General features: G+C 37.6%; 5 protein-coding genes across 9 annotated transcripts in view; 1 reads left to right on the top strand and 4 right to left on the bottom strand.

The window, feature by feature from the left end:
- Positions 1–58: 58 nt before the first annotated feature.
- LOC126367699 (uncharacterized) lies at positions 59–2540 on the bottom strand. 2 transcript variants are annotated; one of them, XM_050011357.1, is made up of 3 exons: positions 2428–2540; positions 888–1047; positions 59–551 (listed from the first exon to the last, which is right to left on the bottom strand). In XM_050011357.1, the coding sequence occupies exons 2-3, from the start codon at positions 1044–1046 to the stop codon at positions 372–374; spliced, it is 339 nt and encodes a 112-aa protein (XP_049867314.1). In that variant the 5' UTR covers position 1047; positions 2428–2540; the 3' UTR covers positions 59–371. The 2 variants fall into 2 exon arrangements, with proteins under 2 accessions (XP_049867314.1, XP_049867315.1); XM_050011358.1 differs by lacking the exon at positions 2428–2540 and adding an exon at positions 1318–1718.
- A 21-nt stretch (positions 2541–2561) lies between these two features.
- On the bottom strand, positions 2562–7869 carry LOC126367698 (argininosuccinate lyase). Of its 3 annotated transcripts, XM_050011356.1 has the most exons (9): positions 7730–7869; positions 7231–7434; positions 6846–7070; positions 6521–6621; positions 5589–5782; positions 5047–5390; positions 4139–4326; positions 3493–3647; positions 2562–2687 (listed from the first exon to the last, which is right to left on the bottom strand). In XM_050011356.1, the coding sequence occupies exons 1-9, from the start codon at positions 7736–7738 to the stop codon at positions 2650–2652; spliced, it is 1458 nt and encodes a 485-aa protein (XP_049867313.1). In that variant the 5' UTR covers positions 7739–7869; the 3' UTR covers positions 2562–2649. The 3 variants fall into 3 exon arrangements, with proteins under 3 accessions (XP_049867313.1, XP_049867310.1, XP_049867311.1); XM_050011353.1 differs by lacking the exon at positions 7730–7869 and having other exon boundaries at positions 7231–7719; XM_050011354.1 differs by lacking the exons at positions 2562–2687; positions 7730–7869 and having other exon boundaries at positions 3336–3647; positions 7231–7717.
- Positions 7870–7921: 52 nt separating this feature from the next.
- On the top strand, positions 7922–9978 carry LOC126367733 (tRNA methyltransferase 10 homolog A). Of its 2 annotated transcripts, none has more exons than XM_050011408.1 (5): positions 7922–8043; positions 8504–9028; positions 9109–9255; positions 9342–9447; positions 9665–9978. In XM_050011408.1, exons 2-5 carry the CDS (start codon positions 8516–8518, stop codon positions 9817–9819), a joined length of 921 nt encoding a protein of 306 aa, XP_049867365.1. In that variant the 5' UTR covers positions 7922–8043; positions 8504–8515; the 3' UTR covers positions 9820–9978. The 2 variants fall into 2 exon arrangements, with proteins under 2 accessions (XP_049867365.1, XP_049867364.1); XM_050011407.1 differs by lacking the exon at positions 7922–8043 and adding an exon at positions 8263–8385.
- On the bottom strand, positions 9975–13015 carry LOC126367731 (probable serine hydrolase). Its single transcript, XM_050011406.1, has 3 exons — positions 12498–13015; positions 12049–12271; positions 9975–11853 (listed from the first exon to the last, which is right to left on the bottom strand). The coding sequence occupies exons 1-3, from the start codon at positions 12609–12611 to the stop codon at positions 11171–11173; spliced, it is 1020 nt and encodes a 339-aa protein (XP_049867363.1). The 5' UTR covers positions 12612–13015; the 3' UTR covers positions 9975–11170.
- An 876-nt stretch (positions 13016–13891) lies between these two features.
- The window catches only part of LOC126367589 (probable chitinase 10), a 36119-nt gene continuing 34641 nt past the window's right edge, over positions 13892–15369 (bottom strand). The window contains exons 52-53 of the mRNA XM_050011176.1: positions 15105–15287; positions 13892–14826 (exon numbers count right to left, since the gene is read on the bottom strand). Of these exons, the coding sequence (XP_049867133.1) occupies positions 14551–14826; positions 15105–15287 (459 nt within the window). The 3' untranslated portion in view covers positions 13892–14550. The remainder of the gene's footprint in view (positions 14827–15104; positions 15288–15369) is intronic.

Below are 15369 nucleotides of genomic sequence, written 5' to 3'. Positions count from 1 at the left end.
ATTCGACAAGGTGATCCAATATAAATAAATAAAACACATTTGACTGAGACAAAGAAAGCAATTGAAGATCTAATTTTACTTTTTCTAATAAATAATCAATTATAAGTATAACAAAATTACAAAACCAACATGACAATAGAGAAACGCAATAATATTACAAATAACACTTAAATGATCGATAAATACTTTGCTAAATAGGAGTACAGTCATGAGCAATATAATGTACCCACTTTAGGACTCTGTCGCACTAACATATTTGACCTTTTGGTGAGACTTACAGTTCAATTTGTCAAAAAAGTTAATGTGACATGGTACCAATGTGTATACATATTAATGCTCGTGACCGTACTTATACGTTGTACAATGTGGAGTCAACGGCCGGCGTCGTTCATTCCCTTGGGCAGCGCGAGCAGCGAGTTGATGAGGTCTGCGTTGCGCTTCCACGTCCGGTACGTGGTGCCTATCAGGGTATCGGTCTCCGTTTCCACCACCATTCGGTCGCTGTAGTCACCACGGTAAGCGTCGAACAAAGAGTGGACGTGTTTGGTGTACTGCCAAACAAAATGTAAATAAGTTATTTTCGCAAAGAAACTGCGGTTCTTTCTGAAACTGTGACTACTAACTGTGATAACGAAGTATAGTATGTTATCTAATCTAGCCTATAAGATCCCACTGCTGGGAAAAAGCCTAAAGAAGGGGTTCTTTTCATTTTTCGCGGCCTTGTGCGTACAACACATATGCACAATACAATAACCATTGTTCGGAACTTATGCAATCGTTAGAGTAATATAATTTTAACCCTCCCACTACTGGGCCTAAGGGTTTATTGGTAAGGTAACAATTTATTCTAGGCAACCTGCGTACTATGAAATCGTAACTAAACTTACCTCCTCATCAGGAGTGTCGAATAGGCGTATTTTCGGTATATTGTTGTCCATCGTATACGGGTCGTACTTATATTTGGTGTCATACCGTTGTGCAGAAATCTCTAGCACCAGAGATAGAGCCAATAGGAACGAGATGCTGCGCCACATGGGTGTCTTCATTCTATAACACAAGCGGTCATACCTCATAGAATATTTTTTTTATAAACAGGTATTAAAACACTGATAAAATACACAAATAATTCAGGAAGCTATAATTAAAAATGCATCTAATGCAGAATGAAACTTCGAAAGTTCTCGAATGACGTAATTTGCATTGGTAGTGTAATTATTTACTAGACAGGATCGTATGGTTATATCAATAACTTCATATTTTGGCTAACAAACGTAAATTAATTGAATTATTTTTGCGTAGCTAAGCCTTTCAACCCACTTTATTAAAAGTGCGCGTGTGGTGATGAAAAGCTACTACCACGCAATACAATATGGAAGGATAAGTTCTAAAGCACCGCAATTGCGGTTTAGATTACTGGAAATAACTGGTACCTAGTAAAAAGATTTTTAAAGAGGCTAAAATAGCAGTAATATACTTGACACGCTCCTGTAGCATGATGTGGGAGGACAAAGTTACTTACATATTGGTGCCGATTCTGGAAAATGCAAACTTAATTAATATAAAGTTTGTCACTTCTAAAACCAGCTCTTTCTTTGTCTTACACTTGCCAAAGTGAAGGGCGGCTCAATTTTTAGTGCTATCGGAATAAAGTTTTGTCCGCCAGAATCGGCACCATTATATCTACCCTATTTATTAAAAGAGCATAATTATAATTATAGTAGGACATATATATATATATATATATATATATATATATATATATATATATATATATATATATATATATATATATATATATATATATGTGTAGCACTAGGCGATGTACTATATATAGTACATCGCCTAGTGCTAAAGAAACGAGAGATATGACACTCTAATCATGCTATGTGAAATAGGGATAGTAAACTAACATCTGCAATGAGTGAAAAAATACAGGCTGATTTTTTTTCAAGAAGGTTCGCATTTGTCGTCAATCTCACTTGATCATAAGTGCCTTATACATGTCTATGGATAACACAACAACATGGATCCTTTAAGACAATATAAATACTGTCTGAAGGGTCTGAAGGTCTAAAGGGCTACCAACCCAATATACGGCCGAAGCTTACACGTAGAATTCAATCAATCAATCAATAATACTTTATTGCACAACGACATATACAAAGGACAAAATAGAAAATTATAAAATATCAGAGGAAAAAATTATTCCTTATTCTAAATAGACTATTGTTCTAGCTCACTAATATAGCTCACGTATTTTTTTTTATTCAATATCAATATAAAATAAATAATTCCAATAATTTCTACTGCCTGTATTAACGATTACACGCACGATTTTTTACGTAAGTACCTACTTCGGCCTGTGCAATTAACGAGTTTTATAAATATTTTATTATGAACCTAATTAAATACAGATTACTTACTTACATTTTTTATACTTTGTTGTGAAATTGTTTAGCAAATCTATGCTATTCAGCTATTGAATGTATTATCAACTCTTTCATGTCACTTGTCACTCGTAGCTGCCGGCACTGTCGGTGCGAATGGAGCGTCGTGGTTGCCTCGCAGGTATCTATGGGAAGTGGGGGCGGCAGAGGCCCAGGGGAGAGGGTGGGATGTTGTGTTGTGACGGTGGCATTTTTCCACGGGCTAATCGAGCGGAAGACGGCGTCGGCGGCCACGGAACCCTGCGAGAGACAGATCGGCCCTCAACATGCCACTGAGTTGACAACTTACGTATTCCAGTTTTTATTTATAAATGAAAGTCTCATCTAGCTCAATAACTTTTTTATTTTTATAAATACGTAGGAGGTGTAGTGTATAATTACATATAGTGAAGACTACTGAAACTATCCACATCTCTATGAATGAACGGCCTCTTGTGGTTCAGTGGTTGAGCTAACACTCACAATTCGGGGGTCCCGGGTTCGATTCTTGGTGAAGATATATGACAAAAATCACTTTGATCCCCTCTGATCCCTATTCTGGTTAGGAAATTACAGGCTGATCACCCGATTGCCCGAAAGCAAAATGATCCGTGCTTCAGAGGGCACGTTAAGGGACCGACTACTTTTCAATTTGTTACTTATGTAAGTAGTTGTTACATGAGCCAAGTCTTGGGCTGTAACAAAGATTCGAACTCGAACTTCCTCTATAGTATCTTGTTTGCTGAGTCCTAAGTTTTATTTATATTGATGTCTAATCTTCCTATAATAAGATACGAATCTTCGAAATAATAACGCGTTATTGTATGCGTTTGTTTCAGACGTCTCGATTAGACTATGTACATTAAAGTAACAGAAGGGGAACTTTAAAGAAAATTAAACTATAACACGCGATTTTAAACAGACTTTATGAAATTTTACATATCATAAAATAGAATACTTGCACAGTTTCTAACAAAAAACGTTGTGTAACTGGCAGCCTACAGATATTTACATTCTCGAGAATAGGCACCATGTTTTTCGTATTATTCGGTCAGGCATACTTTACCATCATCGTCTTGTTTAGAATCCAGCCACTGGTGCAGCTGTTGGATCTGTCTTTGAACAGAGATCTTCGCGGTGCCTCCAGCACTTGTATACTGCTCCACGCTAGCCGACCACGAGAATACTTTCTGGAGTTCTTCATCAGTTCCAAATTCAGGGCTGGAAATTGTTCAGAATATTTTTGTAACATTTTATGCCATTCAAAATGTTTTGAATAACGCTCTACTATAGTCCTGTGGTACACCGGCTTGCTTTTCAAACGGGGAGCGCCAGTTCGAACCAGGGAACCGGACTTGCACCAATGAGTTATTAAAGTATCTTAAGTGCAGTTTTCACTAACACAGTTAGCTCGACCATTACAGACGGCGATACGGCTCAACACCTACCCATCACGTTGGTCTTACAAAAAGCACGGTCATACTTAGCTCATCTTGCGATGATTGTACCTCTGACTACCCCGATTGGGATATAGTCGTGAGCTTATGTACATGTTGTGCGTTCGTAACTTGGCAATTTGAATAAAATCACTTTTATTGTAACAATATTTTTTGTGTCTTTATCAAAAATAAGAAGATTATAATATGCGATCTTTATACTCGTAGAGTAGGTCACTGCATACAAATAACGAGCATCCAAATCAAGTGTCTCACCATATAGCAGTGTACTCTTGATGGGGCAGGTTTTGAAGATCGACTCCCAGAGCATTTGCGCGGCGCAGTGCGGTCCCGACTAAGTGATGAGCACGTCGGAACGGCACCCCGCGACGCACCAACACATGAGCCAGATCTGTAGCCAGCATGCCCGGTTCTAAGGCTCTTAGTGCTTTGTCCGCATTCACCTGTGATGCAAACATATAAAGTGGTCATGTATATTTGGCTGGTTTCGATCATACCGTCGTTATAGTATAGTATCCTATTAGTTTAGAAGTTGCCTATCCATGGTAGAGTATCGGTTGACGAGCTGCACATAAAATAAAAATGTTCGCACATCCCGCGTTTGGACAAGCTAACGAGTTTATCAGACACACTGTTCATACTTATTATTGTTTTCGCTAATAAATATGATTGTACAATTACCTATGCCTACCTATATTAATAATGGTATATTTTTCGTCTTCTATTGGGTGGGTTGTGAGGTTGATGACCTACCTCAGCATCCCTGGCGTCAGTGTTTTATTACTTCTACTAATTATCTTACCTGTTGTGTTGTGACACTTATTAGAAATATTCATAAATTTAGACTAAGTTTAGAGTAAGTGAGTAATGCTCACGATCTGGAGGTCCGAGTTCGAGACTGTCCTTTTTTGGTAAGGACTATTCACAGGCTTGAATCACCTGATCGTCCGAAAAAGTAAGATGATTCCGCGCTTCGGAGGGCACGTTAAGCCGTTGGTCCCGGCTATTAGCCGTAGAAACACCTCCACCAACCCGCATTGGAGCAGCGTGATGGAGTATGCTCCATACCCCCTCCGGTTGATTGAGGGGAGGTCTGTGCCCAGCAGTGGGACATATATAGGCTGTTTATGTTATGTTTATGTTATGTAGACTAAATTACTTACTTCCATCGTTCTAATGGTCCCAGTCGTTACTTTGAGGCAATCCAGTAGTTTATCGTAACTCCTGAACAGGAGTTCTTTGTCTGATTGCAAATCCTTGTTGTATGTGCTTGGGAGGCCTTTAAGCACACAGCTGAAGGCGAAGCTCTCTCCAAGGAGAAGACCAGCGGCTCCACGAACAAGCTCCAACCCATCTGGGTTCCTCTTCTGTGGCATGAGACTAGATCCAGTGGAGAATTGGTCGGACAACCGAACGATGCCAAACTCTTGGGAGCTGTAGATGATCAAGTCTTCCGCTAGTCTACTGAGGTGCAGGCCACATAATGACGACCAATTGAGGAATTCAACTAAAAAGAGAATTTTAAAAGGAATTAATATCGTCTAGGTTTTATTACATAATAGGCATTAATGACGTCATACCGTAATAGTGTACCTGTCAGATAAGCCAGTTTTCGGTTAAGTGTCATTTAGTGAAAAAATGTACGGAAACTGTTATATGGCTATGTTATTATTAAAAGACCTAAGGTTATTTATGTTTGTCTTACCGATATGGTCCCTAGAGCCGACCCCAAACATGGAGTTGGGGGTAACGTCTTCAAAGCCCAAATCCTGGGCTAGTCTCTCCCGGTCGATAGGCAGGGCACAGCCCGCCAACGCCCCACTGCCCAGCGGACTGCGTGATAGACGGCCCTTTTGCTCCTCGAGGCGAGTGACGTCATCACGCAAACACCATACGTGGCTGGTGAATATTTGCAAAGGATACATAATCAACAGTTGCCTTAAGTCACACCCCGGACACTTCATACAAAATATTTCGTTATACACAGACACTACATATTGACGTTATCGTACACGCGTATCTGTGTGTGACGTCTGACGCCCATACAATTGAAGACTAGAGTAAAACCTAGGAGGGGTGAGGTAAACCTAGCTCAGCCGCTGGTGGGGAGCGAAGAGTTGCTGTTTTATACGTAGGTACTATTATTTCTTATTTTATAGTTAGGTAAGAATCATGATTTTTCCCGTAAAGTGAACAGTTTAGTAATATATTGTTGCTATTCGGCTGATAAGTGTCTTTCAAGTTAGGTTATGCTATGGTTACCTAGTAGAAGTTTAAATCTGATTTGAACGGTGGCTAAATAGCGCTGGAGCTTCTGTGTCGGACTTCCGAAATCGCGTAAGTACGTTGGGTTACTTTTGTAAAATGGAGTCCCTAAGACAGGTTGTTTTAAGTTACGACCGTAAGGATTTTAGTAAATTCGTCGTGGTTTATTAAGTGACATCATAGAAGGGAAGCTACAAGGAAAGAGGAAGGGGAAGACCAAAAAGAGCTTACATGGAACAGATTAAAAATAAGGTGAACAACGTGTCTTATAAGGAAGTGAAAGAATTAGCCTTTGATAGACAAGAATGGAGAATGAGACACCGACAAGAGCGTGGCTCTTAAATTAGTGATGACTTTAGTTTTATTATTTACCTTAGCAAAAAATGACTCCAGCGAATAGGCTGCGCACGTTGCAGATGAGTATACCCAGGCGCTATGATGTCTATCTCTTTTTCTGCTCTGCTTACCAGAACCTATGAATTAGAATACATACCTACATAAAGCTACAAAATTGTACCTACCTACGGCAATATAAGAGTGTCAATGAGATTTGGGAATACATGCCGATCGGATCTGATCTGTAATCTTACAGCATACAAATAGGTTAAAGCTCTAGCCGTGAAGCCAATACCTATGTCGTTAGGAAACATACCCATATAATAGGCAAGTATTATTTATTAATTCTTATAACTCTTACCAAAATAAGGTTTTTCAAAGCCGTGCGCAGTGTCGGTAAGGCCCTCAGCATCCACAGCCTAGTGTCAGTAGCGGACTGGTCGTTGCGGCTTCGGGCAGTATGTAGCCGCAGGGCGGAGTCTCCAGCGTGCGCGTACAAGCGCCGTTCTACCACTGAGTGGATGTCTTCTTCTGGATCACTCAGTCGGCCTTTTGAGGTCAACTCTTCTTCTATTTCCTTTTCTACCTAATAAATATTTTGAGTAACAAAAATATAGAATAAGATGTATGTAACACCTTCTGTATACCTGTATTCACAAATAAAGATTTTGATTTGATTTGATGAATGTGAAGCATTGTATCACGCGTGACGTATATCAATTTAGGCTAGTTGTAACGTAACTTACATTGTTAAGTCCATGTTGAATGGCTTTATGGTCCTGATCATTAAGATGGCCGCTTCTGTTGAGTTCGCGCGCCCAACACTGGCTGCCGCGGATATCTTGCCGGAATAGTCGCGAGTCTACCGCCAGCGAGTCGTTGAGGCGACGCAGCACTGCCGCCGGCTCCTCTTCGAAGCAGCCGCCCCATAATTGGTATCGTTCCTTATCCTTAGATTTGTAGTATTGTAAAGTAGGTAGGTACTTAAGATACATAATATGTTACATACTGAACTATGTAGGTTGGTATAAAGCTGTACCATCTTGTCGACAACCATAAGTAAGTAAGCATAAGTACCTAGGTATTACTTTGTACTATGAAGAACTAAACAACAAATAGCTAATTTAATTAACTTATTTTGCGATAGGTATCCAGGAAGTAGTATAATTTTACTTTTTACTTACTTATCTTACGTAAGTGTTATCTAAAGTTAATATTTCATTAGCAGAATACTTATTTGCTTACCGTAGACATTTGCACTGTGTTTGTATTTTCTTTCCAACTGATTGTACTGAACTAAAGAATTTTTCTCAGTACACTATCTATTTAAAATATAAAGTTCAGTCGAGAGATAAAAGGTTAACAGGGTTAGTTTATACCTACCTAAATAAACTACTATGAAATTGTTTTATTGCTACTTATCATCCTAGTATTGTCGTTTAAATGGTCTAAAAGATTATACATAACATATGCCTAACTATTATAAACGAGATGCTGATAATCAGTAACCACCGTTGTGCCTCTGCCTACTCTGAAAGGGACTTCGGGCGTCAATTTGTGTACGTATTTATTTACAAAGATAGGTATCGTTTACTCCGATAGTCACAGTTTTTTTGAACATCTTAAATCAACCAGAGGAAAGTTCCTCTATATTTTATTTTTTTAACAGATTCAGTGTCGATACCGGCAGTTCTATACTGAAATAGGATAGATGAGGCTGTTTAGGATAAAAATAATTGCATTCAGATAGGTATATAAAAAAAACTTTTGACAGTTAATGTCATGTGTGAAACGTGAGATTTAGGTTATGTTTATGTTATTTCTCGGTTTTTAATAAATGCAGTGCTATAATTTTTTGTGCTAATTTGTTTTTGTATTAAATAACTGTAATAAACAGTTTGGTAAGGCTACTAATTAACTATTTGACTATCATAATTCTATTATATTAAAAAAAAATGGTTTTCACCAGTGATATCGGATTTCACATTTCTATTTACTTCATTGTATTTTACCACACAGATTGCTGGAAAAATGTCTGCAAACGAAGAAAACTCGTTAAAAGATAAAGAAGAATTCTCAGAAAGTAATTTTCCACAATATACCCTCTTCGATATCAAAATAGATCCTGGTTTAAAAGATGACGAAGGAAACGAAATACCTAGGCCGTTTACCAAAACCCATATGCGCAAGTGGTTGAAAAAAGTAAAATGGGAAAATCGGAAAGCTGAAAAGCGAGCACAGGAAAAGGCGCGTGCAAAAGCCAGAAGAAGGGAAGCTCGAGAAGCCAATATAGATATAGGACCAAATAGAAAAGCTTTGAAGAAAATGAAACTAGAGAGACCTAAAAGAAATATTGGAATAATAATAGACCTGAGCTTTGATAATTTGATGATAGAAAAAGATAGGTTTAAAGTTATTAAGCAGATTCTGCGATGTTATTCCATAAACAGGCGATCAGCTACACCACTTCAATTCCATATTACTAGTTTTGGGGAAAAGTCAAAGAGTGATATAGCTAGACATAATGGTTATGAGAATTGGGATGTAAGTCTCGAAATGCTTTAAGTGTTGTTATAATTTTATATCATTAATTGTAAGTGTATAATTTGGAATATATTTTTCAGATAGAATATCATGAAGAGTCATATTTAGAATTATTCTCTAAGGATAAAATTGTGTATCTAACAAGTGAATCAGATAATGTTATTGAAAATTTTGAGGAAGACACTTATTATGTGATAGGAGGCCTTGTGGATCATAATCAACACAAAGTAAGAATTATGAGTATAATCTCATTTATTTCTAGGTTTCATAATTGTTATGCAAACTCATTGGTATTACTTTATATTATTTTCAGGGTCTGTGTTATAGAATAGCTAAAGAACAAGGTATTAGGCATGGTCAGTTACCTCTCGACAAATATATCAATATGAAAACTAGGAAGGTTTTAACAATAGATCATGGTAAGTGACATTAATGTAACTTTCTTATTAGATTTATCTTTATGGATTGCAAAAAGCTATCATTATCAAATGCTTTACATTTGAATTATTTAATAAAAACAATGTTATATACATTCTTATAAAAATTGAAAACAAAATTATATATTCTTCTTATATCTTGCATGTATATTATTTTATTAATAACTGTGTTTTACTTATATTTTAATTTCTCTTACAGTGTTTGAGATTGTACTCAAAGTGTGTGAAGGGGTGTCTTGGCAGAATGCTCTGATCAAAGTGTTACCTCTGAGGAAAGGAGCTCATGTGTGTGATGGTGTTACTGACTCCATTTCCAGTGTGGATGTGTCATGTGACAGTGAAAATGACAATTAGTGAGAAGTTTATCCAAATATGATAAGGGCTTTTAGTCCTACCCCTCGATGGAGCCAATAAAATTGGCTTCTGAAGGTTGGTGTAAAACTATAATTTATCGAATATTCTTAATGTTACTACTAAAGTCAGGTAAGCCAGGCAAATAAAAAGCATGATATATTTCTATCTTTTATTTGTCGACATACATCAACAATTTGCTTTATTTTGCAGTAAACATGACTATTTAAGTGTAATAAATATCCATTTTAATCCAAATCCCAATAAGTTGTTGTTTATGGCAGATAAATACTATGAATAGTAAAGAATGGTTGGTGCACAACTTCAGCTTAACTACAGAACTTTCACCACTATTTAAAATACATATCATATGAAATTATTTTAAACAAATATTTCATAAAATCACAACATTCTCTGTTAACTTGGTTTTACAATTTGTATAACATCATCTTTGTGATTTCTACCCCTGCTTCCAGTATGTAATATTATGTAAAAGCAATAACAAATTAAGTGTATTTTATTTTCTCATAGGTTTGATATTTCTAAGCAAGGTTTATTTATCATTTATTGTGACAAACCATGAGGGAATTTCCAGGCTGCATTCCCCAAAAAATATATAGATGGCACTGTTTAGAGTTACATACCCTCTCCAGTTGATTGAGAGGCCTGTGCCCAGCAGTGGGACGTATATAGGCTATTTATGTATGTATGTTATGTATGTTCAGAGTTGCCTTCGTTTAACCATCTAATTTCATACAAAACAGACATATGCATCTATTTTGTTTTTGGGTATAAATGATGACCCTTGTTAATACATCCCGGCACAAAAATGCCCCATCCATTATTATTCTGACAACATAATTCTATGCCATTTCTGATCTAAATATCAAGCAACAAATATTTTTATAAATCCCTCTGCTATATAATATGTATTTGAATAATTATGTGTTAAATCTTCACAACGCCATCTATATTGTTTTGGGAAATGTAGCCTGGGATGTCCCTCATTAAAACTTTGGTAAATTATGTAATAAATAACTTAAGTTTAATTACGACACCTACTTCTTAAGTAGGCAGCCTATTAAAGCTTCTACAGTTATACTGTAGAAGTATTTAATTCTCTAACATGATGGACTGATGTTATGGGCGATAGGCAGATCCCTTATCACCATAAGGTTCATCATATCCATCTTAGGACTTCGTATCAACAGTGGCTGCAAGTTGTCTTTGATTACTTGTGGCTCTGCCCACCCCATTTGGGATTACGGGCGTGAGTTTATGTATGTATTTAATTCTTTCTCCTTTGAACACAAAAAAATAAATATGTACAGTGTTTGCTTTGTAACTACGAGTATTATACAAAGTTATATTTTCGCAAGAATTGCATAATAACCGGTAGAACTAGTTCTGGGGTATTTAGGTGTATATGGTGGGTACCTGGCAAATATTGTATTTCATACTTTTCGTTATTTTTAGCAATCATATCAGCCATAGATACGGCAAATTCGTCTACGGCGAAGGGCGAGTCCACCGCTTTGATGTACAAAGTAGGGCATTTCAATCTCAATATCAGGGCTTCAACAAACTTTTTGTCTTCGGGATTAAATAAAGTAAACTTTAATCTCGAATCTCTCGAGAAATAAAATTTGTTGGGGTCTTGTTTTGATGGTCTCGTGCCACGTTCTAACAAATATGGCACACTTTCCAATGCAACGGATTTAAGAGTACCCATATGCCATTTCTTAATCATTTCTTCGCGTGTATAACTTGGTGGCTCTATATCTAGTCGTTTTTGTGTCATTAAAGCCTTCTTAAACACCGCTGAATATTTGTCTACGACAAAATGTATATCGTAATCATCGTAAATGAGAATATCAACTGCAATGTAGAAGTCGACGTCATCAGGAAACACGGTGGCGTACCGAAAACCAGCAATGGATCCCATGGAGTGGCCCAGTATTGATACTTTATCCCATTTAAAGTATTCTTTCAGGTAGTGTATAAATCGGGGCAGTTCCCACGAGTAGTAATTCATTCCTGAAATTAAAATCAATAATTACGTAGGTACTTATACTTACTAATAAAATACTTAATAATAAAAGTTCGTAAACTTTTTTTTATAAAATAATTGACCCTGCGTGGTTTTTGCCCATATAAGTATCTATGTTTTATCATAGCACGCAGTAGGTACTTAAGTATCTATCAAACTTTATTACTATCACGTGTAATAACCTGGCGGAAGCCACGACGAAAGTCCGTGACCGGGGAAGTCTATGGCCAATATGGGCCGATTGTTGTTCATTTCTTTATACAGAAGTGGAATGAGCGGATCCCAGGTGCCTGCGTTGTCTTGCCACCCGTGTACGGCTAGAATAGGCCGGTCGCTGCCAGTGCCCCACAGTTTGCCCGCCACATGACCCCATTGTACTGGAATTTGAACTTCTTTGACCGGTATCTGTAAAGTCGAATACCATAAATTAAGTTTTGGCGAGCGCGAAATTTGAAATTATAATTTTTATTTATTACAATACAAAGTCCGCGTGGAATTTGATAAGAATGAGTAGGTATTGTTTAACATAATATTTTAATGTATTTTTATTACAATGAAATCAAATTTGTTCATGCATAAATCGGAACGTTAAAGAGTTTACGTAAAAAACATCGAAATTGGAATCGCTTACCCCTTGAACTGTATGCAGCTTTTTACTTGAGAAGTTCGCCAAACTACTTATTTTAGGTTTTAATACTGTTTGGTTATTATTTAAAATCCACTGAGAAAATAAACGTCTCGCCATGGTCTAAAAATCAGGCGAATAGATATTTTGATCAAAGTCCACTTTTATACTAGCAGTTTAGGATATGCGAATAATTATATTAGACGTCTGCTTTATCTACAGATAAGAAGAGTAGGCTTAGTGCTAGCTTCCTGGTTCACCCTTCATTTAACAGAAGATTACGCGATGTGAAATAACCTAACACAACAACAAAGTTATAAATAACCTAATTTTACGCACAAACATCAGGTTTTCGAACGCACGTTCACTACCGATCGATCTTGAAATAATAATAACATTATGCAGCACGTCTAATTAATACAAAACCTAAAACTTCGTTTGAGTATTGTATAATATCTAAAAATATTTCACAATAATAGACTACATTTCGCGCGTGCGTTCATCGTACTACCTCATGACGTATCATGGTCTTGAATAAATACCTAGTTACATGACTCAAGGTTGAACGAAATACGTCATACAACGCGACAAAGTTATCTTGTACATGTCCCTGTGGCGCTAGTCGTGAACATTGTGCGCGTTAAACCAGTGTTAGCCATACTTTGGTTTTAGTTCTCGATTTGGCCACTCGCATTAATATAACTTTGTAAATTTATCTGAAACAGCGTGCAGTCCTGAAAATTATACCATTTTTAGTTACCTAGTATATAACTGGTGATTAAAATCAGAAGAATTAAAAAAACCCACATTAACTATTGATGAAACCGTTATGATATGTAGGTACCTTCTTACCTTTGTTAATTAGGTACCCTATAGGTAATTGGATATCTCTGCCTACGAAGATAACGGACTTATGCAGAGACAACCACATGTAGGATATCTATTGGATAAGGTTAAGAGGGAGACGTCGATCGAGCGAGACAATGTCCAAAGTTCATTTTTTATCATTCCAAAGAGCAATCATTGGATCATCAATGTGACTCAGCAAAAAAGAAATATAATAGGTACCTAAATAAATTCCTTAGAAAATTTCAAAATATATTTATCTTTTTGTTCTAAATTTATCTCGAAAACTATTTATTTATATTTATCTTACGTATACCGCCAGGTCGGTAAAAGCAGTTCCCTGCAGGTAGTAGTACCTACCATTTGTGTAGGTGGGTATCGTTGTTTTTAATTATAATACAATAGAAATCGTTGCTAGTTGTCTACTGTTTAGCTGTGGCTCTGCCAATACCATTAGGGTTCCCAGCCGTGGATTTATTACTTACGTAAAAAAAGGAGAATTAAAATAATCTCGGACAGTTTGTTTAATGTTTTATTTCGTTGATTGCTACTTAACAAACTTGCCTACTAATAAATTACAGCTTAGGTGTCGTATCAAGTAGAAATCAAAGATTTTATCATTAATAATAATTAAAAAAATCTTATTTAAATATAAAAGTAACTTATTCTAAGTATGCATACATCTAACGCGCTAGATGTCTACGAAAAATATCACAATGTCGTTACAGATCTTCGTATGGTCAGCAGCTAAGTATGTAAAACACACTTATTTTATGTACTTATTCATAGTGGTAGGTACTTAATAGTTTTAAGAGTATTCGGAAATCTTAAGATAGTAATGGTACAGCAACAAAAGCGTTGTATTTGCTTATGGAATAGGTCTTACAGTAGTATGTTGATCTAAAGTTTGATGTACACAGAGCGAGGTAAGCGGGCGTGAATCTGGACGAAACCGTAAATGGGTGAATATCAAAATGTGCCAAGTTTGGTGGCGCACTTTCATATTATGTTTTCGTGAAAAATTGTGTTCCGACATGAAAAAAGATAGTTCTAGCTACGAGGTAACTTGTTCCTTGTTGTTGTTGGTGTTTTTTCCCAAACTTGGCACATTTTGATATTCACCCAAATGAAATCTTGCGCCCTGGCTTGCAATTTTGCTTGTTCCGCTTCTCGGCTCTGTGCGCAGAAAGCTCAAGGGAGTTATTTATATTTATTATAGACAGGGTGTAGGCGGTAAGGTGGGGTCGAGGAGCCCTTGCCTGAGCGCAGTCAGGAGTGGGTACGGCTCGCAGGCGCAGGCGGCGCGGCCGTCGTCGAGGTCCAGCGCCCACAGCGCGGCGCCGCGCAGCCCGGCGCGCGACACCGACGCCGCCACGCGGTGCACCTCCGCCGGCCGCAGGTACGACGCCCACTGGTCCCCATTCACGGCGTACGTGCCGTCCCATGTCACAGTCTCCCGCCATTCTTTCGAACGAAGACCGGAACAAATCTGTGCGAGATAAATGCGTGAGTATAACTGCTATCTTCCTGGACAATGCGGGCATGTCGTAGAAACTGATAGAGACTTTCTAACATATTGATCTTTCTACCATTATTGTGGGTGTAGGAGTGGTCACTTATCATCACATAAGGTCCATTATAATCCATATTACGGCTTAATATCAAAAGTGGCTGTAAGTTGTCTTTCGATTAAGTACTTGTGGTTGCACACTGCACTAGGGATTACGGACTTAAGTTTGTATACCTATGTATGTAATATGTACCTACCTCATAATAAGCGAGGAAGCCAGGCACAGCGGTGTTAGGCCCCGGCAGCCCGGGGCCGGAGACGGGCGCGCCCGCGTCTGTGTGTTGGCCGTGTCTCAGCGTGTATGACCGCCCGTACGCCGGTATACCCATTACCAGTTGTCTCGCTGGAACTGCGCTCGTCCAATATGCTAGTGTTGAATTCTGTAAAGAAAAACAGGCTTAGGTTCAAGACATTGCTGAAAATGTCAATTGACTGGAATTAAATTATTCGGTTATAGACAAG

This window comes from Pectinophora gossypiella, chromosome 6 (assembly GCF_024362695.1).
Source record: "Pectinophora gossypiella chromosome 6, ilPecGoss1.1, whole genome shotgun sequence".
NCBI lineage: Eukaryota > Metazoa > Arthropoda > Insecta > Lepidoptera > Gelechiidae > Pectinophora > Pectinophora gossypiella.
The sequence above is the reverse complement of the archived record's forward strand: the minus strand, read 5'-3'. Positions and strand labels throughout refer to the sequence as shown.

Bases quoted from the DNA above. Each gene is read 5' to 3' on its own strand.
- LOC126367731 (XM_050011406.1), bottom strand. From the start codon at position 12,611: ATGGCGAGACGTTTATTTTCTCAGTGGATTTTAAATAATAACCAAACA. The intron at 12,272-12,497 runs GTAAGCGATTCC...TCGACTTTACAG, and splicing joins AGCTGCATACAGTTCAAGGG to ATACCGGTCAAAGAAGTTCA. The intron at 11,854-12,048 runs GTTATTACACGT...TTTTAATTTCAG, and splicing joins TTCGTCGTGGCTTCCGCCAG to GAATGAATTACTACTCGTGG.
- LOC126367733 (XM_050011408.1), top strand. From the start codon at position 8,516: ATGTCTGCAAACGAAGAAAACTCGTTAAAAGATAAAGAAGAATTCTCA. The intron at 9,029-9,108 runs GTAAGTCTCGAA...TATATTTTTCAG, and splicing joins ATGGTTATGAGAATTGGGAT to ATAGAATATCATGAAGAGTC. The intron at 9,256-9,341 runs GTAAGAATTATG...TATTATTTTCAG, and splicing joins TGGATCATAATCAACACAAA to GGTCTGTGTTATAGAATAGC.
- LOC126367698 (XM_050011353.1), bottom strand. From the start codon at position 7,479: ATGTATCTTAAGTACCTACCTACTTTACAATACTACAAATCTAAGGAT. The intron at 6,622-6,845 runs GTAAGAGTTATA...TCTAATTCATAG, and splicing joins CTTTGAAAAACCTTATTTTG to GTTCTGGTAAGCAGAGCAGA. The intron at 4,327-5,046 runs GTAAGTAATTTA...TTTGCATCACAG, and splicing joins GGACCATTAGAACGATGGAA to GTGAATGCGGACAAAGCACT.
- LOC126367699 (XM_050011357.1), bottom strand. From the start codon at position 1,046: ATGAAGACACCCATGTGGCGCAGCATCTCGTTCCTATTGGCTCTATCT. The intron at 552-887 runs GTAAGTTTAGTT...TTTGTTTGGCAG, and splicing joins TCGACACTCCTGATGAGGAG to TACACCAAACACGTCCACTC.